This window comes from Acanthisitta chloris, unplaced genomic scaffold (genome assembly GCF_000695815.1).
Source record: "Acanthisitta chloris isolate BGI_N310 unplaced genomic scaffold, ASM69581v1 scaffold3498, whole genome shotgun sequence".
In the NCBI taxonomy this organism is placed as follows: Eukaryota; Metazoa; Chordata; class Aves; order Passeriformes; family Acanthisittidae; genus Acanthisitta; species Acanthisitta chloris.
The window spans coordinates 24,791-44,600 of NW_008686297.1; the positions used below are offsets into that span (position 1 = coordinate 24,791).

General features: G+C 45.4%; 1 protein-coding gene across 1 annotated transcript in view; it reads right to left on the minus strand.

Annotated features, from left to right (window-relative positions):
- Window positions 1–19,810, minus strand: part of LOC103807322 (DENN domain-containing protein 1A-like) — a gene marked incomplete at both ends in the record, with an annotated part of 77,784 nt that overhangs the window by 20,381 nt on the left and 37,593 nt on the right. The window contains 2 exons of the mRNA XM_009080050.1: window positions 16,357–16,476; window positions 19,268–19,317. Coding sequence (XP_009078298.1) covers window positions 16,357–16,476; window positions 19,268–19,317 — 170 coding nt within the window. The remainder of the gene's footprint in view (window positions 1–16,356; window positions 16,477–19,267; window positions 19,318–19,810) is intronic.

Below are 19,810 nucleotides of genomic sequence, written 5' to 3' on the forward strand. Positions count from 1 at the left end.
ATTTTAGCTCTTTCACTCAGCACCTAGAAAATAGCCTCTATGATTCTAGTAAAAACAGCCCAGATAAAGTCTCATATTCACACAATGTCAAAACAGCACCAAACCCTTCGCACAGCAAAGGGGACGGGACAGCCCCATCTGTGTTACACTCTGCACTCCTTGGCTTCCCCTTTTCTCTTCACCCATATCCTCCACTGAACCTCTACTCTCCTTTTTTAACCTGAACTCTTCCTGGTTTTCCCAGTGATGGTTTAGCATCTCAGCAGAACTGCTGCTTTCTCTGATTTTGAGAAAAACTCCCCATTTTGAGGAGAAAAGTGTCACAGTTTGGAAGCTGAGGAAATGAGCTGATATTTGAAGCAAATCCCACAGGGATCTGTGTGGCTCTTGCTCAAGAGAGAGGCAAGACAAGACAAAACAAACCCACCACAAAATTGTGTGGATTATGTGGACAATCTGCCTTCAGTTTTCACCTCCCTCCGTATGAGAGATTCAGGATCTCTTTCATCCCAAAAGTTTGGGATACATTAGAAAGCTAATTTATCCTGCCATCTCCAATGCTTTTACTTCATCACTTATTCCATGTGTTGACTTCTCAAGAAGGAAACAGCTCTGCTTTTATTGGACCAAACTGTGACCAGCTAAAATAGAAAAAAACCCAAGCAGTATAGTTATCTGAATTTGTGTCTCAATCTCTGCCAAAGGAAAAAAAAAGGAAAAGATGTGGATTTTTTCTTAAAAAAGCAAATCCTCAAGGCAGCCTTTAAACACTCTCCAAAGAAACAGAGGTTGAGTTTATAACCCAAAACTTTCTGTACCACATGGAACTTAAGCAGCACAACTGGTAGCACTCCTGAAGATTTATGGCTTATGACTTGCTCATATTTAATTTGTAACCAAACACTTCCCCTTCCTCTTAGCTACCTTAGAACTTTTGATTAACTCTTGTTTTCACAGGTCAGAGGTTAAGCAAAGGAAGGGAAGCTCTCTGGAGTGAAATTGCCCAGAGCATCGGAGCATGCGAGCGCTGCACGCAGCCCAGCGCCATCAAACCTCGGGCTGGGGATGCTTCAAGGAGCTGAAGTTCAAAGACTCCAATGAGCATAAATCAGACTGGGGTTGAAGAGTAAATAAAAACAAAAGGGCAATCTGAAATGTTATTTCTTTTCTAACCTTACCCCCATTTTTGCTTTCCTCACACTTACATGCACGGATAGCGACCAAACTGCCACAAGTCCTGAGAATGAAATCAAAGCCTCATCAAATTGGGCTTCTCCAAGCTGGGAGGTGGGTTTAGCTGAGAGGTGGGTTTAGCACTCTGCTGTTCTGCCCCTCTGAACCCTCGGTGTGCCCCGGAGACAGCCCAGGCTGAGGGGAAACACGGCTGAGCACAGGAAAGCTGCTCCCTGAGCCACTCAGGTCTGCACAAACTCCCCTGCAGGAGCTGCACACTGCCCTATTCACTCACTCATATGTCATCACCTTTTTAGTGCACTCCTTGAAAGCACAAAACATTGTTAGTTACATGTGTCACAGCAATTAGGGGCAGGCAAAATGTTAAGACAACAGCTCTGTGCTGCTGCTGCTTGTAAACACAAAGGTTCCCAAAACGTGGGGTGAGAACACCAAGGACTGCCGGGGCAGGCCGAGATCAGCAAGGGATAAAGGGAGCAAAAAGCCCGAGGAGTAGCCCAGCCAGGCCTGTGTGGGGTGTTGGCAGGATGAGAGGTTCACTTTCCCCGGGCAGACCTGCAGGAGTGGAGGTGGTGGAAGGGGCAGGGGAGGCAGTGGGCACAGCTCCACAGTGGGGGCACACAGGCCAGTCCGTGCTTCAAGTCACACTGCCCAGAAAGTGTCACCCCCAGCACCAGCTGCTGCCCAGAGCTGTCAGTCGTTCAACATACTCATCCACTCATGAGCCAGAGCAGCACATGGGAGGTCACGTCCTCTGACCTCCTGATGGGGCTGCAACCAAAACTGGGACCTTTAAAATAAAGCAACTGCAAGGGTATGTGCAAATGTCCACACAGACACACACCTGTGTGTGCACATCGACGTTCCCAACAAGGACACAGCAAGAGGTGACCCCGCACCACTGCCTTCAGCAATACTGAGTTCCCAACACAATGAAATGAGGCACAAAGTGGATTTCCAGGATCTTCCTGCTCATTAAATACATTTGTTTTAAAAAAGCCCCAATTATCAGCACTGTCTACAATCAACTTGTGGGGTTTTAACAATTCAAAAGAAATCCTGTCTCCAGCTGGATCGTACCAGGGAATATTAGCCAAAAGGAACACCTGAAATTGAGCCAGGTCAAACTACCTGTGGATATAGAGCAGAAAGGCCAATAGCACACCAAAAAGATGCCTCATTTCAATCTATTTCTGGCCCAGAAGATGCACAAGAAAATGCAACATCTCTCAGAATAGCAAAGGGGAAATCTTCAAGCAACCACCTACACTGGCATGCAGTTGATTGTTGATCAAGGGGAGGATGCCTTCCTCAGGAAAACCCAGCTGTTTCCTATCCAGTCCTGAAGCACTCCTAATGAAGAGAGCGCCTGATAATAAATCTCCTTTCTTTGAAATGTGAAAATTCCACCGTTATAATTTCTTTTGATATCTTCTGAGCACTCATTAGGATGAAGGAGAGCCACAAGTTAGAGCAAGCAGCTCTCCAAACCCCTGCAGCTGTCTCAAGGGCACTGTGGCCAGCCCAGGGCAAGGGCAGAGTGGGGCTGGGCAGGCAGCAAACATTCCCCAGTGTTACCTGTAGCAAACAGCCACGAAGGAGAAGCAGCAGCAGAATAAACAAGTGTGCAAGAACACGTGAACACCGAACTCATCACAGTCACCTCCCAGGGAGAGCCCCAGAGCTTGGAATTGTGTCAAGAACTTGAGCAGCAAAAATGCTGCATGTTCCAGTGCAGCAGCAGCAAACCCCAGTGGCAAGGGGAACCTCTTCAAATGATTCAGGAAGATTTGCTAATTGCCATAGCAACTGTTTATAAACCCAATTTTTGACAGTGACAGCTCCAACACTCAATGCTACTGCTGTGCTGACACCATGAAACAGCAAAGCAAACACCTCTGGAAAGGTACCTGTGGTACCTCTGGCTCCCTCTGAACCTACAAACACAAGCACCACCTTAGTTCACACAGCTTCTGGAGCACTAGAACAGCTCCTGGGCCGTGTACAGGCAGATCTATCTCTGTCACTTGAAATTAATGAGACTCGGTAACTAGTCTGACATCAACACATTTCATGCAGCATCTCCTCCGAGCCTGAGTTGTAAGCACACATAACTTTTACTCCCTCCATTCACACAGATCAGGAGTGGAATTTTTAACATGTATTTATTTATAACACATACTATATATATTTTGATAACAGCATAACCAACTGCCATCTCCCTTGCAAAACAGAACAGTCATTTCCATTTTACAGATGGGCACACTTCTCTGTGGTGACAGGCTTACAAAATCTGTCTGTATTAGCCAGGATTGGATTCAAGGAGTTCCCAAATCTTGACCTTTTGCTCGGTACAATAGTCTACAGGGGCCTAGAAGAGTTAATTCTGTCGATAACAACCTTGGTTATTATATAAAGGATCATATGCATCATGACTAACGTCACTGGAAATCCTCCTGATTGACAAAAGTACCTCAGTATGTCCTTATTCTCCCTTCTAGACTCAGTCCAGCCACATATTCTCACCCTTGCAAGTTTAACCACATGGAGATACCCCAGTCTCCATAGCAACACCCATGCACCTTGCTGAGCTGAGCCTCACCTGCCACAGGGGCAGCCAACAGCCTTCAACACTGGCTGATCTGTGCTGCTCTCAGCTCTGCCTCAGCACCAAGTGTCCCTGCCCTCTCAGCCAGCTGCATCCTCTCCTTCCCTGGCTCTCACTGGGCTTCTTCTCCTTTTGCATCTTCCCCAAATGTGCTATGATTATTACCCATGAGCGATCTTTCCACAGTTCCACGATTCAGCTGAAAGTTCTGCAGCCTAAGCACAACCCACAATCATATTTCAGAAGTATTAAGCCCCACAGAACTGCATCACGTCTCATCTAGTGGAGCATCTGAACACATTGCAGTCAATAGCAAGTGCTTACTTTGGTGACTTGCTGCTGCATATGAATAATAAAAGTCAATTAAAACATTCCCTTCCCTGTTTCCCTACCCAGTGTGGCCATGTCTAAGCAGTTACACCAAGTCTCCTTGCACAAAGCCTCCCACGTTCACTAAATGCCCCATTGAGCCCACACAGCTCCTGTGGCCCCGGAGCCACCACGGCAGCAGCTCACAAAGGAGCTCAAGGGAGTGAATACCCCCAGAACAACGTGGAGCCAGAAAACTGCAACAAAGAGATTTATGATGTAACAATTTTACATTTGAGTCAAGCAGAAAGTGCCAGGGCAGCTCGAGGTGCCCATTCCGAGGGGCTTTTGTTCAGGCGCTGACATCTAATTGGGACATGGCAAAGGGAACTGCAGACTGAGTGTGACAAAGCTGTCACCCTCTCTCAGCTTCTTTGTGGTCACTCGAAAACCTTGGGGGAAAAAAAAGAGTCCAGTGCAGCTGCACTGTGGAATTTATGTAAATAGAAGGAACTGAGAGGAGCTTTAGCATTACAGTATCATGCAGCACCCACGGCCAGCACGCAGGGCCCCCCCGGGCCCTCGGAGAGAGAGGGGGGAAACACATCATCTCCCAGGCTGAAAATAAACAGTTTGTCCATGAAAGTCCATGGGCTTTCACTGCAAAGCATTTTATACAAACCCAATCTGTCTGAAGGGCCTGGAGCATTACACTTTGACTGGAGGCAGGAACCCCACACCTTTCGGCTCACAGGTCCAGGCACCAGCATCCTCTGGGCTGGACAAAGGAACTGTATGTTCACAGGCACAAATACAGCACCATTTAGCAAGCACTCAGTTTTAACCATGAAAAACTTGGGCTTTCACTGCAAAGCATTTTATACAAACCCAATCTGTCTGAAGGGCCTGGAGCATTACACTTTGACTGGAGGCAGGAACCCCACACCTTTCGGCTCACAGGTCCAGGCACCAGCATCCTCTGGGCTGGACAAAGGAACTGTATGTTCACAGGCACAAATACAGCACCATTTAGCAAGCACTCAGTTTTAAGTACCTTCAGTAGTCAAGCTTTCTTCTTGTGAACAAACCCAATCTGTCTGAAGGGCCTGGAGCATTACACTTTGACTGGAGGCAGGAACCCCACACCTTTCGGCTCACAGGTCCAGGCACCAGCATCCTCTGGGCTGGACAAAGGAACTGTATGTTCACAGGCACAAATACAGCACCATTTAGCAAGCACTCAGTTTTAAGTACCTTCAGTAGTCAAGCTTTCTTCTTGTGAATTATCTATCACTTTGAAAGGTTAGTGAATTTTGTGATAGACTATTTTGTGTTTAACTTATTTGAGAAGTATCTTTAGGGTCTGCTCTGTTGTTGGCACTTGCTGTTTTCCCTCTGGCAGATCACTCCTTAAAAATCAAATATTTTTCACTTCTAAATACCCAAGTTATTGGTACCACTGGGAAAGCTTGCCAAGTGATATTTCTGTGTCAGTCCACACAGAGAAAAGAGAAAGGAATTCATTTACCAGACAGAACTCAGGGGCTGCTGAAACAAAACTGACCAATGGTTTTACTCAGTCAGGATAAAATGCCCTAAATAACGGTTTTATCAGTCAGGATAAAATGCCCTAAATAACAAATAAGAAGAGGGCACAGAACAGTCTTAAACTGAGAAAAGTTACAGATGATCCTGGCTGCAAATGGTCTGGAGTTAAAAATAAATAGCTCATGAAGGAGTTGGAGCAGTTTGGCACATGAGGCTTGATTTTAAAAAGCAGGATGCACTAGACAGCATGAGAGCCTAAAGATCCCCACTGAAGTGACAATACAGAGAGAGGATTCCAAAGGCTTAGCTTGTCAAGGAATCTCTTCTCAAACCACGTTTAAAAGCACACATGAAAGTGCTGGGAGAGAGAATTCTAGATGTGGCAGACAATCAGAGATCCCACTAGGTTTGAGACATCTGGCATCAGTTGAAATCCATCACATTTCATTTGGGGATCAAAGCCTGCTGTTAAGTCTATCACAGGTTGAAATAGTAGATCCTGAACAGCCTTTTCATCCCAATGCAAATTAACCCTTTTTCCTTGACCAGAGAAACAGCTCCTTTTCATTACTGACTCCAATCATATGTGCTTGTCAAGCTATGCCCTCTAGGACTAAGTTTCAGCTGAAATTTCAGTAGAATTATGAACTTTATATCAGAAACCAGAAGTGCTCCCTACCAGCAAACACACAGTGCTCTGGCACAGTTCTGCCCTGAGCTCCAAAGCCACAGGGCTGGGACAATCTGTAACACACATCCATTCCTGACAGGAAGCAAAATTTTACACCCCCTCTGTGTTCAGGAGCCTCACTGCAAGGCTGGAAGGAGTTGTGCTCAGCTGCTAAAGGGATTTGCCACATACCTAAAAGCTGAAGCTGAGCATCAGGTGTGTGTCAGTGATACCTGTGAGTGCTGGGAGACTATGTTGAGCCTTTGCATTTTGGTAAATTAACTGCAGAGAAAAAACGGAGTAGGGAATAAGAATGTTTCAGTAACAAAGAGAGAGGAAAAATCAATTACATGTACCCCTGTTCTGGAATATTCTCTAAAACACTTGTGTTTCTTATTGGCAAGAAACAACCTAAGTGAAGCAAGAGGTTTTATAGCTCCCTTCCCAGGGAGACAACTTCATCCCAGTGAAGAAATACTCACATGTTCAGAGGCAGCACATATATCTCCTAATAATAAGCAAAGTTGGTAGCAAGTCATAAAAGTTAAACTCAAATCCAACCAGAACTGAAAGAGCCAGGTGAGAAATTCATGATTATTTCAGCACTGTGGTACTTGGAATTGCTAATTTGGGAATGCAAGAAACTGGGCAAGTCATGTAAGAACCACCTTACTTAGAGCAAATAAGCATTTGTAGAACAAGATGTCAACACAGACCCAGAGTGGAAGGCTACAAAGATCAAGTCAGAGTCTGACATTTGATTGCAGGTTGTGACCACAGTGTGTGATGGTTTAGGATCCCCAGCAAACATCCAGATGCGAAAATAAGCACAGGAGATGACAGTCCTTGACTCTTCACCTGCAGAAACCACAGTGATGAACCTATCCATGGAATTCCCCAAAATGGGACCCCTCACTGAACAGAAAAGTCTCTCAGGCCTCTTAAGTGGCTAGAGAGCACAGTTTTCTTTATGAGTCTCCTTGTCTAACCATCAGTCTAAGCAAATGATTAAAACAGGAAATTGCCCCCAATCATTTTATCTTCCGAATACCCAAACACTAATAAATCCTACACCACACTAAGCATGTTACTGCAGGTAAATACTCGTGTGTTGTGGAGGAAGATCTGTCCCTCCCCAGGCACATTCATACACAGCTGGGGTTACACGGCCAGGGTGTCTCAGCTCCCTGCCCAGCCCAGGTACCACTGCCTGCAGGAAGCCACACAAAGCCTTTCTCCTGCGATTCCAGCCTGCCTGAACCACAGTGTCTATCGGAACAATATGCACGAGTTACTCCAGCAGCTTTTCTCAGCAGTTCCACCTCTGTGAGCAGCCCCAGCGTCTCCAATTACCTCTGCATAACCCGAGGGCTCTGCCACAGCTCCAGTTCTGAAGGAGGAAGTTGCCATGTAATCTCGTTGAGGAATGTTGTACACATCTGTCAGCAAGGACAGGATGGTCTCACTCCTGACAGATGCATTTGTAAGCCTTCAGACAGCGGCCCAAAAGTGATCCATTTGTGGAGGAGAAGATCTATCTGTCTTGTACTTTAAGTACTTCCTCCCTCCCTTTTGATGCCAGGGAACAGGGTTTTCCCAAGGTGATGCGCTAATTCACTTTGGGTTAGCTCTGAAACGAAGTTTCCAAGCCAGTCAGCCAGGGCCAAAGGTAATAAAAAATGACATGATTTAATTACTTCTGTTACAGTTGTTCAGCAAGGAAAGAAGGCACAACACGGAGCACTAATTAATGGAGTAAACTTGGTTTCTGGTCAGAAGGCAGAGCAGTGAGGTGGCTGCACTGGCGGCAGCGCTCCCAGCTTCGCCCAGTTCCACCAGCAGTGCTGCAGCAGTACTACTAACACTTGACATTTTTTGTTGTGATCCTTCTCACTGATATTTACAGAAGTGTTTTGACTTGAAGTCAAGATTAAAGCTCCAGCAAAATCTGCAATAAACTTCCCCTGACACACCTTCACTGTTCCTTACAGTTAAATTAGTACTGCCTTGGACTGGTGATGTAGAGGAAGAGGAGAAGAAAGCAGGAGAATAAAGAAAGGGTGGGTGTCTTTAAGGATCCTAGGTCTGTGACGTGGACAGTGTTGAGAGATCAAATAGTTGTAAGTCATAACTAACTTAGATTGCGTATCTATCTGTTATATTCTGAAAGCCAGCACTGCTCTTGTCTCACATTTCCACAAGTTCTGTCAAAAAACACTTAAAATCATAATAAAATACTATGAACAACAGCTAAAATGCTGACTGATCTCCTTTCTTCTTCAACCCAGGTATCAGTGATGCATTTTTGACCTGTCCATCCTTACCCCCAGCTCCTTCCTTTGTGAGGATTCATTTCTCCCTTTGCACACATTGCTTATGCTGTTAATTGTATCCTTCAGTTTTACTTAAGGAAAACTTCAAAAACTCTAAAGACACAGAGGACTAGAAGCATCCAGGATAACTGTAATCAGAGCAACAATTCTGCTCGTGCAGAACTGGGGGCGTTGACAAACAGGTCTGGAAGCAGCTCCTCCTGGAGAGCATTGCTCGGGGCCTGCAGATCCCAGAGCTCGGGACCCATCGCCTCCTCGTGAACACCTGTGGCAGGGCAAGCTCCCCAAACCTGTTGCTGCATGCCTTGAAGAGTTTCCATACCCACATTCCTTCCCCTGTGCCCCCTATCCCTACTCCTGAGCCCTGGGGATGATTTGGCCCTGGCAGTGTGTGAGGAAGCTGATGCTGCACACGCTGCACCTCCTGCCCGGGATCAACAGACAGCAAGGAAAAGCACGCAGGGACACACGGAGAGTTTAACTGGAATGCACATTTCTCTCTTCCAGAGGTTGGGCTCCAGAGCTCCAGTGCTTTCCCTCTCTGCAGCAGTGCCCTGGGACAAACCCCGTGGGCTCTGCCGCGGCACTGACCCATCGCGGCAGGTTCTAGAATGAGGGTTGGGAGCAGTTTTACTATTACACTGCTCATAATTCAAACTCTGTTTTGTGTCTGTCTTTATAGGTCATTGTTGGCCAGATGGAAAATATTAAGGAAAAAGGATTGCAACTAAATCAATGGGCTGTAGTCTGCTGCCAAAAGGCCCCAGGCTAACTACAAGCAGATTTGCAGGCAGGCTCTGCTCCGTTACAACCCGGGATCTGGCACATCCTCTGCCCTGACTAACAGCAGGAGGGCACGGGGCCAGCTGAGAGCAGCTACTGTGCCAAACAGACTGTGCAGGTCTTGCTGCTTGAATGCTTCCACAGAAAGGGAGAATCGATGGGGCTCTTTGTAAACAACTCCCTGTACTTTCTGGCTGCTGCTAACTCCGAAGTGGGATAACTTCATCCCACTAGAAAATTGATGCAAGTACACAGCTCTGCCTCGTACCAAAATCAGCATGGAAATAAATAAACACCCGTGTTAGGGGATAACACTTCGACCTTCAGCTAAGAGCAATGCTGTGTATGGACACATCCACAGCAAAACACCAAATCAACATCTCCAATGCCAAACACCGGGTGGGAACAATTAAAGAATGGCTGAACAGTAGCCAAAGCCAGAATTCATATTCATATTCTTTCTAATCTCTGATTTACAAGTAGGAAGGGACTTATATTTGGCAATTTAAAACTTTACTTCTAATATTCATTACTAATATCACTAGTCCCCAGGAGATAGCACTATGTACAGCTCATGGCTCCAGTTATCAACGAACAGGTCCAGTTCATCCAGGAAGTTCAGTGGGAAAAAACATCCTCCTCCTATTGCCTTCAGCATTTGGCTGCAGCCAGCCATGCCTGCAGATAAAAATCACACCTGCTAGATGGGCACAAGAAATTTCTGGCTGTAGTGGATGGTCACAAGAAAAATTATAGTAACAGGGAGGAACTTCTGGTTTGAACATCACCACCAGCTGATCACACACAATAAAGCTTCTGCAGCAAAGACTTCACACCTCCTGCCCCAGCCATGAGGCATTACTATCTTAATTTAATTATCATTATCTTACTTAAAGATACCCGAGCGAGAGAAGACACGAAGCCTTACAGGCCTTTCGAAAGAAGTTTCTAGAGTCTACAAAAAGGGTAATGGCAGAGGTGAAAATGGAAGATAACAAATGAGCAGATATAATACAGAATTCTATTCTTCTTTTCCTGGAACAGCAGTTTGAAATAGCTCATCTCTATCTTGTAAAACTTGTAAGGACAATAAAGAAAAACCACAGGAAGTTTGGAAAAGCTATCCCGGAGACAGTGTATCAGGAAGAAGAAACACAAAGCAGATAGCTAAATTTAATTGATGTCAAGCTCCCTCTTCACTAGGTTCATCACTTCTCCACATATATTCTGACAAGCAACTGAAAATACAAGCCAGTGCCTGTTTAAGCAAATCAGCAGGGGTAAAAACCCTCAAGTTTTCGGCTGCAAACTGTTTTATAAACATGTCAAGCTAACACAGAGTGCCTGCAGCACCCGGAGCCCCTCAGGCCCCGCACGTCTGCTTGGCCCCTTGGGCTCCCTTTCTGTCACCCAGCACAGTGACTCCCTGCTTCACTCCACCCAGGGCTTCTAGGAAACTGCAATTTCTGTGAGAGAAGGCCAGGCTCCGGGTCCTGCCTGCCCTCCCTGCTGCTCCCTACACAGGAACCGCTCCCACGGACACTCACGGCAGCGCCGAGGCCACTGCTGAAAAAGCAACAATAATACAAACTCTCTGAAGGCAGCAGAGGCTCCACAGCAAAATTTTCATTAGGTACAATTTTGTTGTGCTGTGGAATCAGAGAGATCCAATTGCTCATGATTTATACATGTCTTTCTGTGGCCTTTGCCAGTGTCTAACAGAAGCAGTTTGCCGTGCGCTTTCATCTGCAGAGCGATTTAAGTAGAACAGGGATTCCAGGTCGATACAGCTCAAGGACCAAACAGACTGTCCAAAAGCTGTTCCACAGCATTTCCAGCCATTACCAAACATCTGCTGCAAGGCTTCAAAGTATCATATAGATACATCGATTTCACTTATTACCATTTTATTCAACATACAACTATAGGAAATCCACAGAAAATAAAGACTGGACTCTTTTCTTACTTAATTAGCAGCATTTTTTGTGTCTGCACAGAAGTCTAACAGCAAAAAGGAGAAGGAAAGAACCAAGTTAAAGACAGATACATAGAGATGGAGGGTTTGAAGCTTTGTTTGGGTTTCTTTAAGGCTGTCTCTGCTCAGGGGCTATGTGCAGTCACTGCAGCCTAGACTTGTAACTACAACTTTCAACTAGCAAAAGAAATTCTTCCTCTGTTTTGTTACCAGGTCTTTGCTCCTTACAAAAAAAATTAATTGTATGTAAACTCTTTTAAACAGCAGTGATAAATTAAATGATATAAATGGATAAAAGCACTCATCTCATGCAGGCTGCGATGAACTAAGTGGAACCTTACCAAGAAAAGCCCCCAAAATCTATTCTACTCAGCTTGCCACAACAAAAGTACTTCAGGTGCTTGTTCCCAGCAACTGTCACTCCTGGAATCTGTGCAGGACCCTGCAGTCCTGGCTCCCTCCTCCACCTCCTGCTCACTCCAGAACACAGCAAGGAGTGGGATAACTTGTAGAGAAAGGAGTGCACAGGTTGGAGGGTTTGCAAACTTAACCCTTTCAGAGTGGGACTCTGAGGCTTGTCAAAGCATCCTACAGCCACATTCCAAAATAATGCCCAGACTCTCAAATCAAAACGGATTCTCCCCCAAGTGTAAATACTTTCCTGTGGCTTTTGGCCAAAGCAATGAGAAGGGAGAATTCCAGAAGACAACAGGACAGCTATTACCAAAGAAAACGCCCCACAGATGTTCCATTTTCTCCCCCAACCAAGGGAGAGGCCTGTAGAAGCAGCAGCAGGCCCCAGAGCCTGGTGCTCCAGGAGCACCCAGGGCAGGGTGCTGAGCCCCCACACCGTTTGTCCCATGCATCAGTGCCCTGCCAGTTGGCACGGCCGGGCCAGGAAGCTGTCAGTTCCAATCAGGGCTCAGCCCTGCAGCCCTATTAAAGAAGTCTTGCTGGTTAAGGGGCGTCCACTGTTTCCAAAGCATGGGAAAAAAAAAAGGAAAAAAAAAAAAAAAGAGGGAAAAAAAGGGCTCTGCTTTCCTTAGATTTGAGCTGGCAACTTTCACTGACTGGAGTTTTCAAGGAGCTATGAATGAGCCTAACAAAGGAGTTCTGTGGCTAGTTTCTGGCTGAAATCCATGTCAACAGTTTTTAAGGTCACAGGTCACACTAACTAACATTTATTCCCAGCAGACCCTGCTCTAAACACAAGCTGTAAGTAGTACAAATTTGGAATTTTTCTGTAATCCCTTGAGATATTCCTGATCCTTCCACATGTTTCTGCTCAATTAAAAACAATTCTCACTTTGCACCACAAGAGAGGCCCCTGCTCAGAAATCTTATTCTGTCCTAAGCATAAATGGACAAAGACTGCAATCAAAGGGAAGGAAAGGGGGAGGAGAGGAACTCACAACAAATCACACCAAAAACCTCAAATAACTCCATACAGAATCACATTCACTTAGTTACATTTTCTGCCATCTGTCACAAACTATTATGGATTCATTCCTTTTTATCTCAGCAAAGGAGTGGTGCAGAGCTCAGCTATTTTGGCCGAGAGGGATTTCCACACAAATGTTTCTGCCTTCCACTTCAGAAGACTTTCAGTTTGGGTACAAAACCTCAGTAACCCACCAAAAACTTCCAGTTCAGAACTGAAACCAGAGATACACATGGCTATGGGACCTTCTCCAGCCAATAACTTTGCCCAGGAAGTTTGTGAACCAAAGCAAAACTGCACAAGGTTAGGTTCAGTTTTGCTGGTTCCTTTAAATAAAAGACCAGAGCTCTTCCCTAGATCCACAACTATCTGTGCTGTTCTCCCTCGAAAGCCCATGCAAAGTCTGATGTGAAGTTAGATTAAAGCAAACAAAAATTCAGCCTTTTAATTCAAATCCATGAGGACTTGTTCCATTGCAGCCAAAATCCTGAAATCCTTAAATAAGGTTTTAGAAATAAAATATAAAAATTTGGGTGTGAAATTTTTTCTGAGCTACTAAAATTCCCAAATTAGAGCTCAGAACGTGCTGAGTGGACACCAGCTCTCACCTTACTGTAAAGAGAATAATCCAAAAGCAAAGTTTGTGATGCAAGTTCAAGTTTTGTGACGCATTAGAAAAGGCAGCCTGGAATTCCCAGGGAATTACTGTGGGTGTGTGCCAGGTGATCCCCGGGGTCAGCACTCACCTGTCAGACCCACAGGCTGTGTGTGTTATCCCAGGTGATACCCGGGGTCAGCACTCACCTGTCAGACCCGTGGGGCTGTGTGTGTTATCCCAGGTGATACCCGGGGTCAGCACTCACCTGTCAGACCCGTGGGGCTGTGTGTGTTATCCCAGGTGATACCCGGGGTCAGCACTCACCTGTCAGACCCGTGGGGCTGTGTGTGTTATCCCAGGTGATACCCGGGGTCAGCACTCACCTGTCAGACCCGTGGGGCTGTGTGTGTTATCCCAGGTGATACCCGGGGTCAGCACTCACCTGTCAGACCCGTGGGGCTGTGTGTGTTATCCCAGGTGATACCCGGGGTCAGCACTCACCTGTCAGACCCGTGGGGCTGTGTGTGTTATCCCAGGTGATACCCGGGGTCAGCACTCACCTGTCAGACCCGTGGGGCTGTGTGTGTTATCCCAGGTGATCCCCGGGGTCAGCACTCACCTGTCAGACCCGCGGGCTGTGTGTGTGATCCCAGGGGTCAGCACTCACCTGTCAGACCCCAGACCCGCGCACACCTGGCGCTACCTGCGCTCCCCTCCGCCCTCTGCTGGCCGCGGCGCAGAACGCGGCGGCTCAGGCTCCCACGCTCCGCCCTGAGCGAAAAGCGCGTGAGGAACAGGAAAACTGAAGGAGAGGCAGATTCGGTATTAGAGTACAGTGATTCTACACTAAAGAAACCCGCACAACACCCAGACCTTGCGGGTTTAAGACTTATCAGATATTTCCATCACTCCGTGTAATGCTACCTACAGCAGGATCAAAACTATGGGAACTGTCTCAAAGCAGATTTCTAAGCAGAGTTGGTTATAATAGCCAAAAGAGTTCCCAGCCAGATGGAATTGCCTTTCTGCTGGCCACAGGGTAACTTCACTGCTACTGAACTCCAAGAGGTGCCTCACTGTTCTCTGCATCCACAGGAAAAAGTCCAGACCTCGACTTCTGGCCTTCAAGTACTGTGTCAGCTTTCAACTTTGCTTCCAGAACTCTGCAGAAATTTTTAAAGCACTGAGTGAAAAGAATTTCCTTTTTCTCCTGTTCCTCTTCAATAACTAATCTAAACATGTGATGATTTTCCACCTCCAAACCAGAGGCCAGACCCATAAAATCTCTGATAAATGTGTGAATATCATCTCTACTAATAAACACTATCACTTAATTCTTTTGCTATTGAGAAGCATAGCAAGAAGTACTGGAATCCTTGCAGCCAACCAATCTGTAATTTCAAAATAAATTAACATCCTCATTTGCTTTTACATATTCCCCATCCGTTCCCATCCTTTAACCCACAAAGGACACTGAGAAGAGTCACACCAAGAATGGGAGCTGCATTCATGGGGATGGAGGAGGTGAATCAGTAATGCTGATTTACACTCCTTATTGTCCTCTAAAACCTGCATTGATGGTGACTTTCTTTTCTCATCAGTTCACAGGAGAAGGAGGTGACAGGAATGAAGTGAAGAGCCCCAGAGCATCCCTGTGTTGTTATTTTTTGGTTATGAGTCAAAGCAGAAGGCATTTAACTACAACAGAACTCCTCCATTTCTCCTTGGCACTCACTCAACATAAGGGAGCTGACAGCAAAGAACTCTTATCCAGCAGGGATCAAGAAGGGACTCAAACTATTCCTCATTCAGATTTTCTTTTTAAAACTGTGCTTCTCCTTTACTTTAACCAGGAACAGTTACCTTCTGTAACCAGACACTGTCACATGAGTGTGCTCGGTAGGTGACTCTGCAGTTTGCAGTGTCACCCCAGGAGCTCCTCACAGGGGGCACACTCAGTCAGGTGCACACACAGCCCCACTCTGCCACACTCAGCACTCACAGCACGAATACAAGTTCTTCTTCTCTGGATTCTCTCCTGTGCAGAGCAAACCAGAGCCACCTAAGACAGACTTAGAACTGCTCACAGAGGGAAGTGTCCTCGTTTGTAACTGCTTCAGCAGCTGTTACCTCACCCACCTGGCTGTTCAGTTACCTGAGCTGGCTTCACCTGGGCCACTGCTCCTCGTGAACGCACAGAGAGCCAGACAACCCTTACACTTGTTTAAGACAAAGACAGACTGGATGCCACGTGGAAATCTTCAATAGAAGTTCTGAATGAAACCAATACAATTTGGCAGATACCAAAACTAGCATTGTTTCTTGCAGCAAATGTAAATCAACAATTACAGACTGTTCCAAGGTGCGGTGGGAGGTCATCAACAACTGCTCTGACAGAGCCTCTGCCCATTTTCTGTGCAATGCATTGTTCCCAACTTCCACTGAGTATTGTGCCAAACTTCCCACACCCTCAGTGGGACAGAGCAAAGCCACACACACAAACTCTGAGGCTGTGGAGAACATCAGTGACATTCTCTCAGTTACCACCAGATGCTTTGGTAATAAAACTTGCGTATACAAATGTCCACAAAATGTCTTAACAAGATCAGCTGTGACAGCTAAAGATAACAGCTGCCATCGTGCTGGGTCATACCAAATTACTGCAAAGAGCCTTTTTTCCACATTGTTAACTCCAGAACGTTGACTACAAACAAATACAGTTATCTACAGAGGAACTCCAAGTGCAAGAGATTTTGCACCACTTGTGCAGAAGAGCAGTGACTTTGAGGACCAGATAGGGAAATAATTTTGAACAGCTGGAAGTGATAACTGCAGTGCAGCACAGCAAAGTCAAATACTGCTCCTGGAGTCAGCCAGAAGCCAAACCACAGACCTACCTTAAGATACAGAAGCAGCTCTTGGCCCCAGAAGATAAGCGACAGAATCCAAACCTCTGTTTGCTGTCAATGTCTGTAAGCACAAATGTAAAGTTCTGCCCAACTTGGTTAACTGCATGGCTGAAATCAGAGAGAGGAAGAGAGGAAAATTAATGCTGAGCTCACTCTGTGTCAGAAGTATCAAGTCCAAGTCATTGAACCTATAACATTTCCTCTTTCAGCAGAGCTTTTTTGAGAATTTAACTAAAGAGTATGCACCCTCCAGAGCCTTAAGTATGCTCATGGCTCTGTGAGGGAGGAGTGGGGGCTGTTGTGGCACTTTTTTCCCCATTTTTCAGTTTGGGAGGATACTAAAAATGTGTTTATCTTGAAACAAAAATGGCTCTGACTATGAACCATCTCTAATGAAATACACACAGGACAAACCAACCCCATGTTTTCTCACATAACCCAAATATTTCTAATGACATGAAATTAAGACTCATTTCAGGTTGTGTTCTGGGGTTTTTAGGTTTGCTGAGAACTCTGACTTGCACTGACATACACAGCTTTTTACAAGTCACTCCTACCAACTGCAACAAATACCTCACTAATTTCAAGGTCACAGGCCTCAAAATATTCTCCTCTATGATGCCATATACAATGCAATGAACAATTTCCATGGGAGATTACACACTCAGTTCCCAGAGGAAATAGAATCAAAACAGATTTCCAGAAATAAAAGTGGGATCTGGATAGGAAAGATGTCATGATCCAGCTTAGAAAGAAGAATCCTTCAGTGGATTCCAAACAGGGAAGGAAAAACATGCAGTGCTGAACAACAAGAGAGATATTTAAAGCATTTCAGCAGTCTGAGAATTAGGCAGTGTAAGTACTATCATCCTCCTGAAATCTAAATGTCAGCAGAGCACGCCCTTCCAGCAGCCACTCCGAGCTGCTGGGGATACCCAGAACTCCCTCACTGGTGCTGTGCTTTATGTGCAAGGCTTGGATGTAATGTTACTATGGTGATTTTAGTATGGTGTTTTAAAAGGGGATTATATGCTTAATTTTAACAAGGTTGAGAGCAGAGTGTGTGAGAAATAGCATTTGAGCTGACAATTAAAATTATGGAACAGGGGAAAAAACATGTTTCATTAGCAGCAGGGAAAAGCTTGTTTATTAAACAACTGTGACAAGCTGGTGAGTTCCTCCAGAGCAAACCTAAAGATTCCTGCATTTACGTGATCTGCAGAAACCAAATCTGCCTGATAGGTCTTGCTCGAGTGTTGGTGCCAGCTCTTCACAGGGAAGGATAAACTTCCCAGTACAAAAAGTGTTTTTCCTAAGATTTTAGTATCAACCCTTCGGCTTCACAGCTCTGTTTGCAAATGGGCAGGTCTGTTTAGAGCCTCACAAACCTCCTCTCTGACTGGGCTGACAGAGGTTGGGGTTGGAGGGCAGGGAGAGAGGAAGATTTCCTTCAAATCTCCATCACCAGCTGTGTCTGACCAACCCAGTCCTGGTGGGAAAGCTGCCCAAGGTGTGGGTCTCTCCTGCAGCTGGAGAAGAGCCTCTGCCTTGATCCTGCCACCACAAGAGCAGAAAGCTCCTGGCCTGTGGCCTAAAGCAGTGGGACAACTAGTCCCTGGGGATTTCTGACCACTGGCCACAATATGTACAAAAAGAATCAATATAAAAGAATCAGGTGTCTGTGTCACTGAGTGCCAAAATCTCCAGTGCCAAGGCTGTGTGCTTGACAGCAAGGAAAGAAGCAGCACACACCTCTGTGGTTGCCACAGCCTGAACTTGGGGTGTCCTCCACCCTCTGCAGCAGTGAAAGACCACTCTTAATTGGAATTTATTAAGTATGTTGGGTTACAATGTCTCCTTTACATTCGAACTGGTTGGCTCACATCTCTGTGACAGTCTGTGATACTCAGACAAACAAGTGAATCCAGAAATGGGAATCACTTTTCATTATGTTCTCATTTGCACCCCATATGGGTTTTCAGTGTTCTTATCTTTCAAAATGTTATATTGCTGAGGAAAACAAAAAACAACAAAACAAACAAAACCCTTAGGTACAATAAATCTACACACAGTAAGCATAAATATTTCTAGTAGAAACATATACAGGAAAAAAATATATGTATTTCCCCACTCCCTTCCCTCAGGAAAGGGAAGAGATGAGCAGCAAAAAAAGTAATTCTAAATTCTAAAATGACAATAATATTTTGAGCAGTTTAGTCACACTTAAGGTGAATTTCCAAACCACTCGGTGTCTCAGCTAGTGCAGAGAAGTGACTGACCAATGAGGTGATGCTCAGAGATGACATGAGCACTGGTGCATCCTCTCAGCATTTCAGTTCTTGTTCTTTTTTATACAACCATCAAAAATAACTCACAGTAAAAGCAGAACTAAAAATATGCCTAGAGTTCTCTAAATGACAAGAATTAAATACTCTGAGATCTTCTCACATTCACTGTACAACTTCCCCCCAGAATTCCAAGTCACATTAAGCAGCCCCAAGGAAAGCATCAGCATTCCAGCAAGGTCAGGAGGCCTTTGCATGGAAAGCATTCCATCCACTGCTGCACCCCAGTTTTGGCAGTCAGGACATGCAGTGCCTCAGCACACAAAGCTGTGCTCCAAACACACACATCCAACAATTCCCACCCAAGCACAGTGCAGAGCAAACCCAGCGCCCTCACAGTGCTGCCACCAAACAACTCCAACGTTTAAAACGAATTTTTTTGATGGTGCCCATAAAAACCCCAGGCAAAAGTGACTCTAAGACTATAATTTGCACTTGGGTGCTTTAAGGCCCAGTCACACAGACAGAGCACTGCGCACGGTATGGTTTTTATTTTCTGCAGGGGTTTTATTGACAAGCTTATTTTCTTGTAAAGTTGGAAAAGCTAACACTACCTGTCCACATAGAAGGGGAAACAAAACTTGGTCAAAGTCTGTAGAACTTCCTGTGGAGAGAGAAAAAAAAAAAAGATAATTTATACATCTATTGGGACCAATAAATCTAATATTAACCACATCACACAATCTCACAACTTTGCCCCGAAGAAATAAGAGACAGATGAAGAAATATGGGCTTTATCAATTACATGGAAGGAGTACCAGGCAGTCAATCATGTGAAATAATAAACATGATCAAACTTCATTAAAAATGAAAAATTAATCAAGATTCACACATGGGCAGGCAGCAGGAGCCATCCAGCAATTCTCCAAAGAGGAGGAGGAGGTTGGGTTGTTGAGTGTTAACACCTCTCTGGGGACAATCTCTACCCTGACCATATGGATCGCAGTGAATAACACCAAACCACATGGGCTTGGCCTGGCAGGACCACTCTGCTGGCACAGCTTTTGACTGTTACCTAGGAACAGAGGTCTGGGGGATTGGAGAGCACTTCCCAACATCAGCAAGATAAATAACAAAAGATAAAGCCAGTAAGTCTC